At 38.7% G+C, this 17,128-nt stretch overlaps 1 protein-coding gene and 1 long non-coding RNA gene across 4 annotated transcripts in view; one reads left to right on the forward strand and one right to left on the reverse strand.

Moving 5' to 3' along the window:
* The window catches only part of LOC308095974 (class I histocompatibility antigen, F10 alpha chain-like), a 49,445-nt gene extending 37,808 nt beyond the window's left edge, over positions 1–11,637 (forward strand). For 2 of the 3 annotated variants that reach the window (XM_080443184.1, XM_080443185.1), the window contains exons 2-14: positions 3,452–3,724; positions 4,024–4,314; positions 4,891–5,175; positions 5,395–5,538; positions 6,366–6,381; positions 6,494–6,600; positions 6,862–6,912; positions 8,267–8,282; positions 8,391–8,419; positions 8,647–8,662; positions 8,743–8,840; positions 9,503–9,553; positions 10,054–11,637. In XM_080443184.1, the coding sequence (XP_080299310.1) occupies positions 3,452–3,724; positions 4,024–4,314; positions 4,891–5,175; positions 5,395–5,538; positions 6,366–6,381; positions 6,494–6,600; positions 6,862–6,912; positions 8,267–8,282; positions 8,391–8,419; positions 8,647–8,662; positions 8,743–8,840; positions 9,503–9,553; positions 10,054–10,067 (1,391 nt within the window). In that variant the 3' untranslated portion in view covers positions 10,068–11,637. Of the gene's footprint in view, positions 1–3,436; positions 3,725–4,023; positions 4,315–4,890; positions 5,176–5,394; positions 5,539–6,365; positions 6,382–6,493; positions 6,601–6,861; positions 6,913–8,266; positions 8,283–8,390; positions 8,420–8,646; positions 8,663–8,742; positions 8,841–9,502; positions 9,554–10,053 lie in introns of all 3 variants that reach the window. The other variant, XM_080443183.1, reaches the window with a different exon arrangement.
* Positions 1–11,694, reverse strand: part of LOC308095977 — a 38,465-nt gene extending 26,771 nt beyond the window's left edge. The window contains exon 1 of the long non-coding RNA XR_013934096.1: positions 11,657–11,694. This is a non-coding gene — a long non-coding RNA (uncharacterized lncRNA). The remainder of the gene's footprint in view (positions 1–11,656) is intronic.
* Between the last annotated feature and the right edge of the window lie 5,434 nt (positions 11,695–17,128).

A 17,128-nucleotide genomic window follows, 5' to 3' on the forward strand; every position in this document is an offset into this window, starting at 1 on the left:
AAAATAAAAAGAACAGTAGCACTTCAGCCTAAGTGTTGCGCTCACTTCTGTGTCCCGTGGACCACAAGTTGGACCTCAGGGACCGGAGTGGGGCTGTTTGTATGCCGATGTTAAAGGTATCATGACATTCATTTTCACTTTTTTTATTTTCAATGTTTTATTTGGGGTTTTATGACCTCAATTACACCCAAAAAACCTGAACTTAGAACATTCAGTGGATTTTCTGTGGTCTGGGGTTTTCTGAATAATTAGGCTGAAAAGTAATCTGAGCTTGGCCCTTCGACAGTGAGGTCACAGTCGATTAATCCCGCCCACTCTCCTCCTCGCCCCTCCCCTCCCCTATCCTTTCCTTTGGGGGGGGCGGAGCAGAGGTGATGATTGACAGGCAAAATCCCTCACCAGCGACACCCGCAGGCAAAGATTTCTTTTTTCATTGCAGTTGAAAAGGCTTTAGAAATGTGAGAGAAAAACACCTGCCATGGATCACTGGAATGGAATTTTCACTTAAAACTTTTTGTACACTTTTGAAAGACCAGGACAAAGACTTTGAATGTGGTGTAAAAGTGAATGTCATTAAACCTTTAAGGTTATGGAGACTGAGCCGTGGCTGTACCTAGGTAGAGATAACCTTGCGTCACCAGTCTTTCCACCTCGGAGGAAAGCCTGGTATTCGTTATTAATGGCCCGTGTGATCCGGTCTAGGCCACGCCTACTGAAAAAAAAAGAAGCAATTCCTCTTTCCGGAAGTTGCGGTTCCGGTTTGGTGGAGCCGCTTTGTTTTGGTTCCCCCTGTTTGTTTCCCCAATCCCTATTTAAATGGAATAGAATTTCCCCGTGGGATAATAAAGGTAGACAGACGCTAAATAGTCTCCGGAAAGTACACTCACATTGACATCCTAATAATAACACATTGATACTGAGTTTGTGTGTATGACAGTTCATGTGAGTTTATGCGAGTGCATGAGTGTGCATGTGAAAACTGGTTAAAACCAACCTGTAGCGTAATCTATGGGAAGTGAGTCTGCACTCTGCACAACTGTATGTGTATGTGTGAATGTAGTATACGTTTAGATACGTTTAGAATGTGTCTGTGTTAAAAAGAACGTGTATTCATATTATTTATGCAATACATAGAATTTTCCATCTTAAATTCTAAACTAAATTAAATTAATCACGGTTGCATTCAAAGCTGCTGAAAGGTATAATTCAGACAAGCAGTTATTTTTTGAGATGCAGCTGTCTAACAAAGACGTTTGTGGTTTCCTCACAACCAGCGTGCGTTCCTCATACGTAGAGTGGGTTTCCTTTGCATCAAGATAAAGTTGACTGAGACAGTGACAACTGAATTTCTAGTTCATTTAAAATAGAAATAAAAGTGTCTCATATTGGGTGATATTGGCCGGTTTAGTTTGCCTGACCATGCATAGGTTGTAGTCTGAACACCCTAGTATATGGATGCCAACAGCACACGCTATGGCTGCAAGCATAATGCAGGGCATTTATTTTGTGTCCCCCATCATGGCTGGCTATGTTAGTGTATGAGACTCTGGCTATGTTCACCCTGTTGTCATGACCAGGCAAGTGACAGTGCTCAAAGACTGGACCTCGTAAAGGAGGGAAGGTGTGAGCAGCTATACTGGCTGATGACAGTTATAATAATATATTATTCAAGGCTTTAAATCTGATTGGAAAACTGTGTGCTTTTGCCCCCATGTCTGTGGTCTTTTTGACGGTGGCCTATCAAAAGTTGATCTGAGGTTGAAGTTAGGCTTTGCAGGTCGTTACAGTACACAGTATCTCTAAAGTCATTAAACCAAACAGGTCTTTCAGATTTTTCATATTCCATCCTGATTGCCTAAGATTGGCTTCCAAAGTTTGCAGGAGTGGTCTCTTTTGAACAAAATGCCTCAAATCATGAACACATCGTGCGATTGTTGTGAAACGTTACGAGCACATTGACACTAGGCCGAGGAAGAAATGCCACCCTACATTTTTCACATCGTCATTTTGGTGTCGTTATAACGATTCGCGTTTTTACCTATAACTGGACCGATCTGCTTGAAACATTTTTCACATCAGCCTTTTATAGCGCCACCAGGAGGCCGATTTTTGCAAAACACATTTCTTGATATTACTCCTACAGATTCTGTCGAAACATCACGCAAATCGGTACACATTATCTCTATAGTCATGTGATCAACACAGATCTGTCCGATTTTTCATTATCCATCCCAATTGGTTAAGATTGGCATGTAAAGTTTGCAGGAGTGGCTAGTTTTGAACAAAATACTTCAAAATGTATTTGATCGTTACTTTGGTCTTGTTTGGGACAGTATATATGGACCCTAAACATGAAGAATTTATGGGCATATGTGAAAGTGAAACCATTGGCCGTCTTTGAATTTAGTTGTTTTTCCAGTTGATAAAACGACACCTTTATATTATGTTTTGTCTGTCCATCCGTGTGAAACTTTACATGCCTTTCCCACCATCTGGCCTTTGTTTTTATTTATATTATTATTATATTATTATTTCCAAAACACACTTTTTACTATATACTAACCTATACTCCTTTTTAGATTTGTCCAAAACTCACACAACAAATTGGTACACATTATCTCTGGAGTCGTGTGATGAATGTGTATAAATTCAATCATAATTTGGGGGATATATTTTTTGCCTACAAGAAATGGCAAAAAATCATAAGCGTGAAGCCAAATTTGAATCCCACATGGAGGGGCCTCTAAACACTGCAGAGCCAAAGGCGATTTCACTTCCAACCGGGAAAGCCACACAACAAGTGTCAGTTTGTTCCAGAAACCAACCAAATTAGGTACAAATGGTCCCGTGAGTCCTGTGACAATGACCTCCATACTGTTTGCCTGTAATTTACTTAAAACATTTGGGCGGGGACTATTTCTTAGCCATAGTTTCACGAACCAATGATCCCCAAATGTTGAGGATACAGCACACCTCCAAAAGTGCTTTCACGTCTGCCCGTAGAGGGTGCCACAAATGCCAACTGTTGCACCGTCTGTCTTTCAGTCTGTTCTCACCCCCGCAGCCTCCTTGTGGCCTGTCACCCTATGACTGACACAGCCCTGGGAAGGCAACCCAGCCTGGCGAAGATCTGCTGTAGCAACAAGTAGTGCAGCAGGCTGGATGGGTGGGCGCGGAGGGGGGTATTATCACTACTGTAGTGACAAATAAAAGGGAGAATGTTTAGATGTGTGCAGCTTTATTTATTTTTGGGACATGGAACAATGATGGTATTTGGAATGCATTCACAATATCTGTCTACTTGTTTGTGCCTGTCTGTTTGACTAAATGTTAGGGAAATGTGTTACTGTAACATGTGTATGCATGCTCAGGCAACCTAATGTGTAGAAATTAAGTTTAATGTGCTTTTGCCTATTTTTGACCTTTTGTCTTCCAGATACCCACCTTCCAGATACCCACTCACTCACCTACATCTACACCGCTTTCTCCAAGCCTATCAACCTCCCAGGGATCCATGAGTTCACGGCCATGGGTCTGCTGGATGACAGAATGATTGACTACTATGACAGCTCGGTTAAGAAAAAGGTCCCCATGCAGCCGTGGATGGAGGAGAGGCTGGACAAGGACTACTGGGATAAAGGCACACAGTCACGCCAGAGCAAGGAGCAGTGGTTCAAAGTCAACCTGGGGATCCTCAAAGATCGAATGAGACACAATGACACCGGTTAGACATCCAAGTAGTTGTTACACACTGCAGTTATAAGGGTTTTAATTGAGGTTAACTGAGTGGTAATCACTGTTAACAGACTTACTGCATTAATCCTGCAATGTGTTGTCAGTCCTGCAGACAACCTTTTCTGAATGTTATGCAGTAGAACCCAAGAGTATAGTGTAAAACAAAACTTAAATGTTTCCAGACTTTACATACTACTTTATGTGACGAACATCCAGACTGTTGGCTCTGGTATGATGCCTCATATCTTTAACACCCCCCCCTGTCTTTTTCTTTTCCCTTTTTGCCAGATTTGCACATTCTTCAGTGGAGGCATGGCTGTAAGGCTAAGAGACAAGATGACAAAACATTAAAGTACATCCAAGGCAAGGATGAATACAGCTATGACGGTGACGACTTCCTGGCCTTCGATGATGCCAATAAGGACTGGATCGCCCCAGTTGCCCTTGCACTTCCCACCAAGAGGAAGTGGGATCTTGTCAAGATGCTGAACGACTACACCCAAGGCTACCTGGAGAGGGAGTGTGTTTCCTGGTTAAGTAAATTTGTTGACTACGGGCAAGCGCAACTCCGGGACAGCAGTGAGTATTATTTTACTATTATTATTATCATTATTATTATTATTATTATTACCCTTATTATTATTATTATTATTATTAGTAGTAGTAGTATTAGTATTATTAGTATTATTAGTATTATTAACACCTTTTATACATTGTATGTACATGGAGCTCCAAGCCCTTTACAGGTAACACTAGGACGATACAAACACCAAATGACAACAAAACAACAAATAATAATAAACGTTATTATTCTCAAAACAAGGTTACAAGGTGCTCTGGATGATTTGGTTAAGTGGAGCATCCATGATATTTCATTGGATAATCAATAAATATAGATTTGATGTAAAGAGCTTCAGCATGTTGATAAATCACATTACAATATTTCTGCTAAATGTTGTGACTGTGATATGCAGTATGTTTTTCAGCTCTATATATTTTTAAATACAAAGTAGTATCACGCAAAAAGTAACTTTTGACAAATATGAATAATGATGAATGAATGACGAAATGAAATGAAACTGTGAATGAATTCAAAATTCCCTACAATGCCTATGCGTCTTCTCAAAACTCAAATTTGTCTTCATGGCTTCCCAGTCCCACCAAAGCTCTATGTGTATGGAAAGAAGTGCAAGAATCCGAACTCCATCATGTTACACTGCATGGCAACGGGCTGCTATCCCAAAGACGTGACCCTGAACATCAGGAGAAATGGTCTGGTGGTGGATAAACTGGATGGCATGCAATCCACAGGTGTTCGACCCAACGGCGACAACACTTTTCAGATCAAGAATCACCTGGAGATTTTAAGAAGTGACTCTTCCAAATACAGCTGTGAGGTGATACACCCTGCGTCAAACATGTACAAGGTCCAGGATTGGGGTAAGAGGCTTCTCTACATTATGCAAATACAATTAAATAAGGGCATTTTTACTTGGATGTTAAAATGGAGAGAGTTGAGACTATTTTCTTTATTTAATATTTAATTATATAGTATATATTATTATAGCATGCATGCTCTGTTAGAGCAAGACCCTGTTTACTAGTATTGACAAATGTGATCAGTAAACCCTCATCTACATGATTCTTTCTGGATTTTAGACCACTCATTGTGTGATACACGTGACGACTCTGGACCAAACATCGCAGCTATTTTTGGTGGTGTTGGTGGTGCTGTTGGTGGTGGTGTTGCTGTTGTGCTGCTGGTTGGAGTTCTCGCTATAATCTATGTGAAGAGAAGAAACGGTTAGAAAAAATGTCTCTTTTTCTCTCCTTTTTGGGAAAAAAAATGATTTTCTGTGGGGCTTTACATGAAATGATAAATATGATATGATATGATATGATATGATATGATATGATATGATATGATATGATATGATATGATATGATATGATATGTGATGTCTTGTGTGCTTTAAAAGTCAAGATAAAAAATCTATTAAATCTATATATCTGAAGCTGCACAGAAAGTAACACTTCATAGAAAGTCTCAAACACACTAAACTGGTAATGGCTGTCATATCAAACATATCACTGTAGCAAGATGAGTACAAAGGTCTCATCATTGTATTACACTGCACAGTGTGATTATAGGTCACGTGGGACACCAGTCTCTCCCTCAGTCATTATAAGGAACAGTTTTTTCAATAATAATACATTTTATTAACTTTTTAATAACAAACTTTAATATGTTTTAACCAAACAGTATCACTTAAGGTCTGCACTCTGTACACATGGGAGCGTTCATTTTGCGTGATTAATTCACATTAAAGTAAACTGCTGTTTATGTCATGAGGACATCCACACAGTATGCGGAGATTACACAGCGATAAAGCAACATATTTATTTTCCGAAGCGAGGTTGATTTTTAACGCAAATAAAATCATTCACCTGTAATCCACCGACACATTTTCATATTGTTTATTTGCGTAACTTCTGGTGTATAAGTACATTTAGACTACCTTTAAAATCATTGAGAAACTCTCCTTAAAATACTAAATAATATGACACAGACATTCAAAGGCTCAAATATTTATGTTACAATTTATTTTCTTTCTTTTCTTTTTTTTACAGATCTATGTTGTGTCAGGTAAGTATCACTCTGTCTATTCATCAACATGACAGCAGTAGATTACATCTTGTTAAGTACTAAGTATTACTGTGTCTATTCATCAACATGATGTTTATCTTTTTAATAACAGACCTCAGGGAACCAATCAGAGCTCAGCGGCAGACCAGACACCCAATCAGGGCTCAGCTGTAGCCCAGTGTGGGGATCCTGATGATTTGTACTGCCCACTGCAGTACGGTCAGTCTTTAAACCAATCATGTTGAAGTTTTTCTGATATTGAAAACTGATTCTTATTTGAATCTAAATGAATTTAGAACTTAAAAAAAAAAAATGATCTCCTCCACTGATTAATCAATGAATGTTGTTTTTGGAAGTACCTTAAAGTATGTCAGTTTGTTCTGTGCTTGTTGTTCTTAATTAGCAGAATAATTACCTAAATTGAAACCATGATTGAAATAACAATTATAAGCACTATATTAATGCTTTGTTTATCTTTAGGCGACAGCAGTGTCTATGGGATAATCCCCCAGGATGATGACTATGAAAATGGTACAGTATATGCTTTTTAAACATCCAATCAAATGATTTTAATCTAGTTTCATGTTTTGTTATTGTGGGATATTAATGTTAGGAGAGTCATCATGAGTCCTTGCAGGACACACAGGACGGTATGGATGTTAAAACTCCTCGCTGTTACCGTCCGGTTTTATCACTTTGGCTCTCGTTCCCGTTTACATGGTCCCAATGTCTGGGAGTAGGTTGGGAGGAACATCGTAGGCCTTGAGTATTTTCATCATCATTCCTCATAACACTGTCACTACCGTTAGGTTGCTCCTCTTCACTTCTTCAATGATCCTCCATAAGGAAACGATCTGATCGATGGGGGTTCTCCCTTCTCAAAATCCATTTAGGTTTTCTCTGAGGTGGGGATTGTTAGCACTCTGTATCCTGTTCAGTATCATTCGGTTGTACATTTTAGCGATATACAGGTCAGGCTGATGCCACGTGGTAAACAGTTGTTCGGTTTTGAGAGATCTCCAGATGATTTTGCTACTGGGATGGTGTGAGAGAGAGACAATATTTCCGACATGTTGTTTTCCATGAGAGCCTGGTTGCTCTGATAGAAAACTGATATCAAACTAGAAAAAGTGCTCCTCGGAGCACAGGTCTCCGCCAGGTTAGGTAGGTTATTGTGGCCTCCTGGTGGCGCTATAATAGGCCAATGTGAAAAGGGTGCCATTTATTCTTAGGCCTTTCACGGCAATCAGACCTTGCATTCATGATTTGAGACATTTTGTTCCAAAAATGTGTTTTGCTAAATTAGACCTGCTGGTGGCGCTATAACAGGCCAATGTGAAAAGGCTGGCATTTCTTCCTCGGCCTAATGGGAATGTGCGTGTGAAATTGCACGGAAAGCGCAAGCTGCGTTCATGATTTGAGGCATTTTGTTCAAAACGGACCAATCCTGCAAATTTTGGAAGACAACCTTAGCCAATGAGGATGGAATATGGACAATCGGACAGATCTGTTTTGATCACATGACTATAGAGATACTGTGTACCGATTTGCATGACGTTTGGATAAAATCTGTAGGAGTAAAAGGGTTTTGCACAAATCGGCCTCCTAGTGGCGCTATAACAGGCCCATGTGAAAGATTTGGGGCAGAGGTTCTGAATTGGCAACCAGGGAGTGTGCGTGCACAGTTTCACATCGACCGGGCCAACGGTGCCTGAGATTAGCTGTTCACAGACAAATGGACGGTCGGACACACGGACACACAAACGGACGGACAGCGGGTAAAACATACTCTCTCGCCATGCCTTTCGGCCTGGTGGAGACAATTATACTTGTATGTTTTTATTTGGTTCAAATATATAAGTTATCACTTGTTTTTAATTTACAGATCCAGCTTATGTCACGTAAGTACAATATTAATCTCTGTCTATTCATCAACATGACAGCGATAGATTACACCTTGTTTATACTTCTGTTTATAATTCTGATAAATATTTGTCTTTTAATTACAGACCCATTGACCCTGATGAATACGTAAATGGTATTGTACTGTATATACTTTATTAAACATCCAACCAAATGATTTTAATCTAGTTTCATTTGGTGTTATTGTGGAATATTAATGTTAGGAGAGTCCTTTATTTCACCTCGTTGACATCCTTTAACATGAAGAAAAAACAGACATAAATTATGTATCTGTATCTTTTTATTTGGTTCAAATATTTATGTTATAATTTATAATTGTATAATTTTGTTTTTAATTTACAGATCCAAGTTATGTCACGTAAGTACAGCATTGATCTCTGTCTAATGATCAAAAATATTACATCTGGTTTTATACTTCAATTCTGATTTTAATTACAGACCCATTCAGTCTGAGGGAACCAATCAGGGTTCAGCAGCAGACCAGACGACCAATCAAAGCGTGGTTTCTGATGATGTGTACTGTCCACTGCAGTACGGTCAGTCTTTGAACGGTTTCTAATTCAAAGTCTCATTCAACATCTCATTTTCATGTCAAATGTGTGTTTTAAACACCCCCAAAAAAGATCTCTGATCAATAAATATACATGAAAAGTTTCTCCCCCCAAAACATCCCTAAAGTAGCTTTACATAATTTTCTTTGCTCTATTTTTGCCCTAATTTAGCATTCCATATCCTATGAATTATACATAAGTTTGATCCACCAGGACAAGAGAAAAATCCAAGAGAATATACACCAAACGCACCAATGTTGACACAACTCACAGTGGCGTTCGGCTACTTCACTCAATGTCCCTGCATACAGGACAGTGGGATTAAACATTAATATGGATTTTTACTGTGGTAAAAATCCCTATTAATGCTTTACAGATATGCAGTGTGAAAAAACACCAGCTTCAAAAATGCACACACACACACACACACACACACACACACACACACACACACACACACACACACACACACACACACACACACACACACACACACACAAAATACAACACAACGCACGCATGCACGCAGACACACACACAAAACACAACACAACACATGATGCAGGCACGCATGAATGTATAGACCATTAAATTAATTTAAACCATTTTTGAAATAATAATTATAATGCTCATTTGTTTACCTTTAGGCGACACAAGTGTCTATGGAGTTATCAACCAATCTGATGACTATGACAATGGTACGTATTACATTTTAAAGATTCAATCAAATGATTTTTATCTAGTTTCTTTCCAGACTTACAAATGATGTTAAAAAATAAGTCAGAGAGGGTCATTTTCACTGACATTGTTGATCTGGACTGGAATTTAAATCCTGTTCTTCCCTCTAACTGTGTCCTCCACTGCTTAGTAATGTCATATTTAATAACAGATATACTGTAGATAGAGATGGAGCATCCACTCAACTCAATGTCAACACAACAAGTGACATGCTGAGAATGAATTATCTTTTATTTCCAAAAGAAATGTTTATCTGAAACAGTTGAATTATGTTTACAACTAGGGGGAGTTTCTCAAGGTCATTATTTTCACAATAACCTTTCTGTTTATCTGTAAATAAAAAACATTGATTGGACAACCAGCTTTTCAGTTCGTACAAATATTACAGCATTTATAGCATCAGAGTCCAGAATCAATCAAGTGTTTGTTGAGTCACTGTAACTCTGTTTCATTTCCTTAGATACAGAAGTGTAGGAAAACCCAACACCACACAATGTGGACTAAGACAAATGGATCTTCAACAACAAATGTATGCTCATTTATGTGTGTAACCGTACAACCACACACACACACACACACACACACACACACACACACACACACACACACACACACACACACACACACACACACACACACACACACACACACACACACACACACACACACACACACACACACGCAGACTTACTTGATCAGACTTTCTTGATCAAATAAAAAAATACTTGGACTCGACTTGGACTTCAAGGTCGATGACTCATGACTTGAGTGCTTTCTTGACCTGAGATTGGGACATGAAACAAAAAGTTTAGGACTTGGACTTTACTTGTGACTTGTCAGTCTTGACTTGAGACTTGACTCAGGACTCGAGAGCAAAGACTTGAGATGTACTTGTACTTGTAAAACAATGGCTTTTTCCACCTGGAAATTTAGGGCCCGACCACTGCACCACTGTGAAGCCCTATTGAAATGCATGGAGTAATTTTTTGCGTTTTTGAGGGCCTAAGCGTAACCTAATCAAAAAGTGGCCAACTTTGCAAACACATCAAAAAGGGCCGTGGCCTAATGGCTCAATACCGCCCCCTACAAAATTTAAGTTGAAGGCAAGCCCCACAATACGGTTTCACCTACATGTACTGTATGACATTTGGTACACACCTGTATCATGTCCTGACTTACAAAGAAGAAGAAAAAATCTCCTAGGAGGATAGTCAGATCCACCTCAAACTTTGCACAATTATGTTTTTCATTGTAAATTACCCCAGATTGGATATTCAGGTAAATATCACTGGAACTTGGACCTTATGAGAAATATTTCACATTAAAATGTGCTTTACATGGTAACAGATTATGACTGTACAATGGTCAATCCACTCAGAAATGTGTAAAATGATGTACAGCAATAACCATAAAATGGTACCATATTAATACAGATGGTTTGGTATAATCAGAAGCTGACAAGGGGTGGAAAAAACAAAACATCATGGCATCATAGCGTGTGCAGTTTGTTCATGACAGTGGTTCTCAAAGTGGGGTCCGGAGACCCCATGGGGTCCTTGAGGGGGTTCCAGGGGGTCCCCAGCAAAATTGGTTTATAGCATCAGTTTAACCATTTTAACCCTATATACATCAGCTATTTGAAAATAGATGATCTACAATGTGTCGCAATGTGACGCATTGTAAGCTTGTAGATCTGCTATTAAAATGTAGTTTTTGAAATAAATTGAAACATTTGAAATCTTTTTTGTAACATTTTAACAAAACAATTTGTGTATGGGGGTCCCTGGCATAAAGTATTGTCAGATGGGGGTCCGCGGCCAAATACATGTTAATTTGGGGGTCCTTGACAGAAAAAGTTTGAGAACCATTGGTTTATGTAGATGTTATGCCTATATAAAATTTTGGAACAAACCTCTTCTAATGTTTGTATAACTGTTATTCATTTTTGTAGATGTATATTTCTGGTGTGCTTTTTATTTGCCACTGCTTGTTAAGGTCCTTAATCATAATCGAAACTTTTAAATAAAGGATTTGATTTAATCCACAGCTGTGTCTGCATTCACCTTGATGATGACTATTTGAACAGGGTTTTGGAAACAAGTTGTGTTCAAGTGCAGTATTAAAAGCAAATTTCAGCACCTAGGCTGTTTATCCAGCCTGACAGAGTGTCGCGGGTTCGACTCCCGACCCTGACGGCCTTTGCTGCATGTCACTCCCCATCTCTCTCCCCATTTCCTGTCAGGCTATCAATAAAGGCATAAAAGCCCCCCCCCCCCCAAAAAAAAGAATTCTACATCAGTTTACATCAAGTCATCTAAGAAACCCAATGCAAGGAAACTAAATGGCTTGATCAAGCTTTTAAGTGCAGTTCCACCCTTCTATAACGAATAGTTCAGAAGTCATGTGTAACGGTGTTTAATAATTGTCACATTTGACCACCAAATTGCACCGTATGTCACATTGAGTTAGAGATCTAATGAAGTGTCATGGTTTTGTGTTATTTGATGATGGCGCATAGTCATTGAGGACTTTGACACGGACAGCCCTCACAGCCTCATTACAAAAGTATCACATTTTGTCTCAACCAAACTATTTATCAACGTTTATCAAACTATGAAAGTAAGTACAGGAAAATATTACAGAAAAAACTTAAGACATTTTGGAATGGTAATACTATTATTAAACTTTTAAATAGTTTTGTGTCCACAGTCTAGAGACACAGCTTTTTAAGTCAATGAACAATTATGATACAAAATCCAGATATTTAACAGTAATACCCAAGGATTACTGTATCTAAGAGGAAATAGGCCTGTGGCACGACAACTTTTAACATAATTTAGACGGAGAACAGTTTCAAGTACCTGGCCTTTATATGAACGTTGTTAAAATGTCCCCTACAAAGGCCGCACCCATATTCACAGGACTTTGGACCCAAGGCACACAGGTAGTCAGACAATATAAAGTACAGTACACTCAGATAACAGGTCAATTCAACTACCAGAATAAGTCCTAGCTGAAAGCTTCGAAACAATGAACTGAGACTATCGGAAGTAACAATATGTATTCCATATTAACATTCCTAATCGTTGGGACATTATGGACAGTGAACTGTGGTGAGTATTGTATTTTTTATTTCCCAACTCATTATAATGAGTCAGGACTAATATAATTCTGCAATCATTGGTCAGTTTGTTCAATGTGAAGGAAGGCTGGTTAGAAAAAAAAGTGTTTTGTTTTATGACCTTTTATCCTAACATACAGTATACTGGTGACAGATCCAACATATTTGAACAAGACATAAGCTTTTTTATTTTGAATTTGTCCAACCTAAAAGTGAAAGTAAATTACAATTTAGGACAAACACTTTTCAAAACAGAAGTCTGTAGAATGTGCAGTTTATATATATATATATATTTTTGTTTTGTAATTGACACTCCATTTAGTAATTATTTAGGAAATGTTATCTATTACAAACACTAGTGAAACAGGTGGGAAATACATACATGAAGAAAAAGACAGTCATATAATCTATATGGAGGGTTTTATGTTACCCAAATAAAAAACAAAATGGAAGAAGACCCATCTTTTCATTTGAAAGTTGTTTTTCCTCACAGCATTAATCCCTAATATACTACAGTGCTAACAGCAGTACCTGGAGGCTGGAAACATACCTCTCCAACCAGCCTCTCTGTACCGAACAAAGTTCAGCATGATTCCCGGATTGGTGATAATAAAACCATAAATTGTATTTCAATATGACCAGCTTTAAATGGGGAAGTGGGGTAAACAATGTCATAAATTAATCCCTGGCAACAATTTCTGTACTCAACGGTCGACTTTATATTGTGCCATGGTGATTACATCTCCATGGCAGCCCTTAGAGAAGAGGTCATATTTTGGTGGATATCTCATTTTGGAATGAAAGTTCCAGTGAGAAATACGTTAGTGGATATCTTATAGTGACCCTCCAAAAATAAAAGGCATTTATAACGTAAGACTCAATAGGAGAGAGCAGATGACATGGGTAATCCCAAGAAGTTGCTACCATCACACGGAAATAATTGGTACCAGATGGAGGGGAGATGCTGTCATGACAGAGGCTCTAACCCTAACTCTTGAGTGTATGTATGACTGATTTATACTGTGTGTATCCATTAGCTCGATACACCACAGGTGCCAGGTGTGACTGCAACCGTCACCCTCCCTCCCCCAAGCAAAGCAAAAAGTACCGGACTCTTACACAGGGTTTGCATAACTCAAAACAAAAACAGCAGACTCTGAAGCAGGGCCTAAAATAATAATAACCCCACCAACACTGTTGTCCAGCACACCTCCCCAGGTTGACCAGCCAACCCCCCCTCCCTCCCAGCTTGAGTCAATATGTAATGTGAACTATTCATAGAAAATTTGGAATACCAAAAATATAGGCCACTTTCAGATATTATATTATATTTATTTATCTCTCTGTCTGTTTGCTTACCGGTTTGTATTTCTGCTTCCTGGTATTTATTCTGTTCTTTTTTTTTTAGGACTTCCAGAGATCCACTCACTCACCTACATCTACACAGCTTTCTCCAAGCCTATCGAACTCCCAGGGATTCATGAGTTCACGGCCATGGGTCTGATGGATGACATAATGATTGACTACTATGACAGCTCGGTTAAGAAAAAGGTCCCCATGCAGCCGTGGATGAAGGAGAGGCTGGACAAGGACTACTGGGAGAAAGGCACCCAGTCACGCCAGAGCAAGGAGCAGTGGTTCAAAGTCAACCTGGGGATCCTCAGGGATCGAATGAGAGACAGCAATGACACCAATGGTTAGACATCCAAACAGTTGTTACACACTATAGTTATAAGGGTTTTAATTGAGATTGACTGAGTGGTAATCACTGTTAATGCACTTACCGCATTAATCCTGCAATGTGTTGTCAGTCCTGCAGACAACCTTTTCTGATTGTTATGCAGTAGAACCAAAAAGTATAGTGTAAAACAAAACTTAAATGTTTCCAGACTGGGGGGTGGGTTTACATACTACTTTTTGTGACGAACATCCAGACTGTTCTTCTTCTTTTACATCCTACCCCTGTCTTTTTCTTTTCCCTTTTCGCCAGATTTGCACATTCTTCAGTGGAGGCATGGCTGTAAGGCTGAGAGACAAAGTGACAACACATTAAAGTTCATCCAAGGCAAGGATGAATACAGCTATGACGGTGAGGACTACCTGGCCTTTGATGATGCCTCTAAGCAATGGATCGCCCCAGTTCCCCTTGCAGTTCCCACCAAGAGGAAGTGGGATCTTGTCAAGATGCTGAACGACTACACCCAAGGCTACCTGGAGAGAGAGTGTGTCTCATGGCTAAGTAAATTTGTTGACTACGGGCAAGCAGAATTGAGGAAAAGTGGTGGGTATCAATTTAAGTAACATTATTTACACCATTCATACGTTAGATGCAATTCAAATCGGTTTACAGGCAACACTAAGACAAAAGACCACAAAACAGTGTTGGGAAAAAAAACTGCCTAATTGTCAAGAGAGATAAAATAAAGAGTTAACAATTGGAGAAGATGCTCAATTGACTCACAATGTCAGCTGGAAAAAAGAAGCCAATCACATGCATCTTTGCATACACAGTATGCAAGCATGCATGAGTGAGGGGTGAGATAATACTAAATAATAAACTACTTTATTTTTGTAGTATTTCTCAAAACAAAGTTACAAAGTACTCTGGATGAGAGTGGAATAGAAACCCTGATTTGGCTAATGCGACCTTCCCTGATGTTTCATTGGATAATCAAAAATAAATATGTTGTAATGGTCTGCACCATATTGAAAAATCATGATTGCAATATGCATTATGTAATTCAGCTTTTTTTATTTTTTTAATGTGATCAAAAAATATTACAAAGTTTGGGCAGGGCTAATTCCCTGCCTAGGATAAAATAATGTTTTTTGATATAGGCTACATCCCCTTTTGTGACAATGAAATGCTACACAATATCAGTATAGGCCTATACTTGTAGAACGTTTTTGTTAAATAAACTGCCATCTAAAAAAAAAATGCCTCTTGTAAGAATATTCTTAGTCAATTGTGCAATTTTGAGATATTTCCAATCTGTTTTATTCTTAGCTCCTCCACAAGTTTTCATCTTCACAAACAAGGGGAAAACGGCTGAAACCGTGGATCTAATTTGCCTGGCGACGGGATTTTATCCCAAACAAGACGATGTGGTTAATATTCGGAAAAATGGCAAGGTGGTGGATAAGCTTGATGGGATGATTACGTCCGGAGTCCGTCCAAATGACGATGGCACGTTCCAGGTCAGGACGTCGGTGGAAATTCTTCAGTCCGACAGAGGAGAAGATTACGACTGCATCGTTACACACTCTGCTCTGCGAAAACCAATAGTCAGAAAATGGGGTACAGTTTTGTTTCCTTGATTAATTTATGTTTTAGGCCTACATTGTAGATGTTAGATGATGATTTAGAAGTAAGAGGGAGCCATAGTGCCCACTATTGCTGTGTCCCTATTAACTGGCACACAGATAAGTTAGTAGCTTAATTACACCAGATCCTGTGCAATGATCATTGTGTCCCGGCAGTACATACTGGTATTTTGGATGGGCAATATGGTCTACAATATACCTACAACATTTAAAGATTTTATTATATATATATATATATATATATATATATATATATATATATATATATATATATATATATATATATATATATATATATATATATATATATATATACTAACACGCACACAACGTCTCTCACACACACACACACACACACACACACACACACACACACACACACACACACACACACACACACACACACACCTATATATATATGTGTGTGTGTGTGTGTGTGTGTGTGTGTGTGTGTGTGTGTGTGTGTGTGTGTGTGTGTGTGTGAGAGACGTTGTGTGCGTGTGCGTGTGGTGTGTGTGTGTGTATATATATATATATATATATATATATATATATATATATATATATATATATATATATATATATATATATGAAGAGAGACAGAGAGACAGACAGACAGACGTGTGTATATAAAAATGTGTATGCTTGCTAAAGAGGGCAACTCTCCCAAACAACATAATCGACAGACAAATGGTTGTTTACCCGTTGTTACTCATTTTGCATTGCATGATATTTCAAATTAGTTGCATCTGTGACGCTGAAAACTAGACATTCTACCATCTTAATAGTATATCACCCATCCCGACTGGCATTGCCGAACCAGCCATACCACATAGTCCCTTACTGTAGTCCAAAACGATTGTCATTGTAGAGCAGTAATTATTCTTTGTTCATTCATTTTCAATATAAATGTCTATTTCAGATAATAAGTGTCCTCAGTGCAAGACTGCAGGTCCACCGATTGTTGCAATTGCTGCCAGCATAAGTGCCGTCATTGTTGCTGCTGTTGTTGGCATCATAATCGGGGTCTTCATCCAAAAAAGGAAAGTGAGGACTCTGACTCGTGACCCTCTAGAACGTGTTGTCTCAA

This window comes from Gymnoscopelus braueri (genome assembly GCF_963280865.1).
Source record: "Gymnoscopelus braueri genome assembly, chromosome: 11".
NCBI lineage: Eukaryota > Metazoa > Chordata > Actinopteri > Myctophiformes > Myctophidae > Gymnoscopelus > Gymnoscopelus braueri.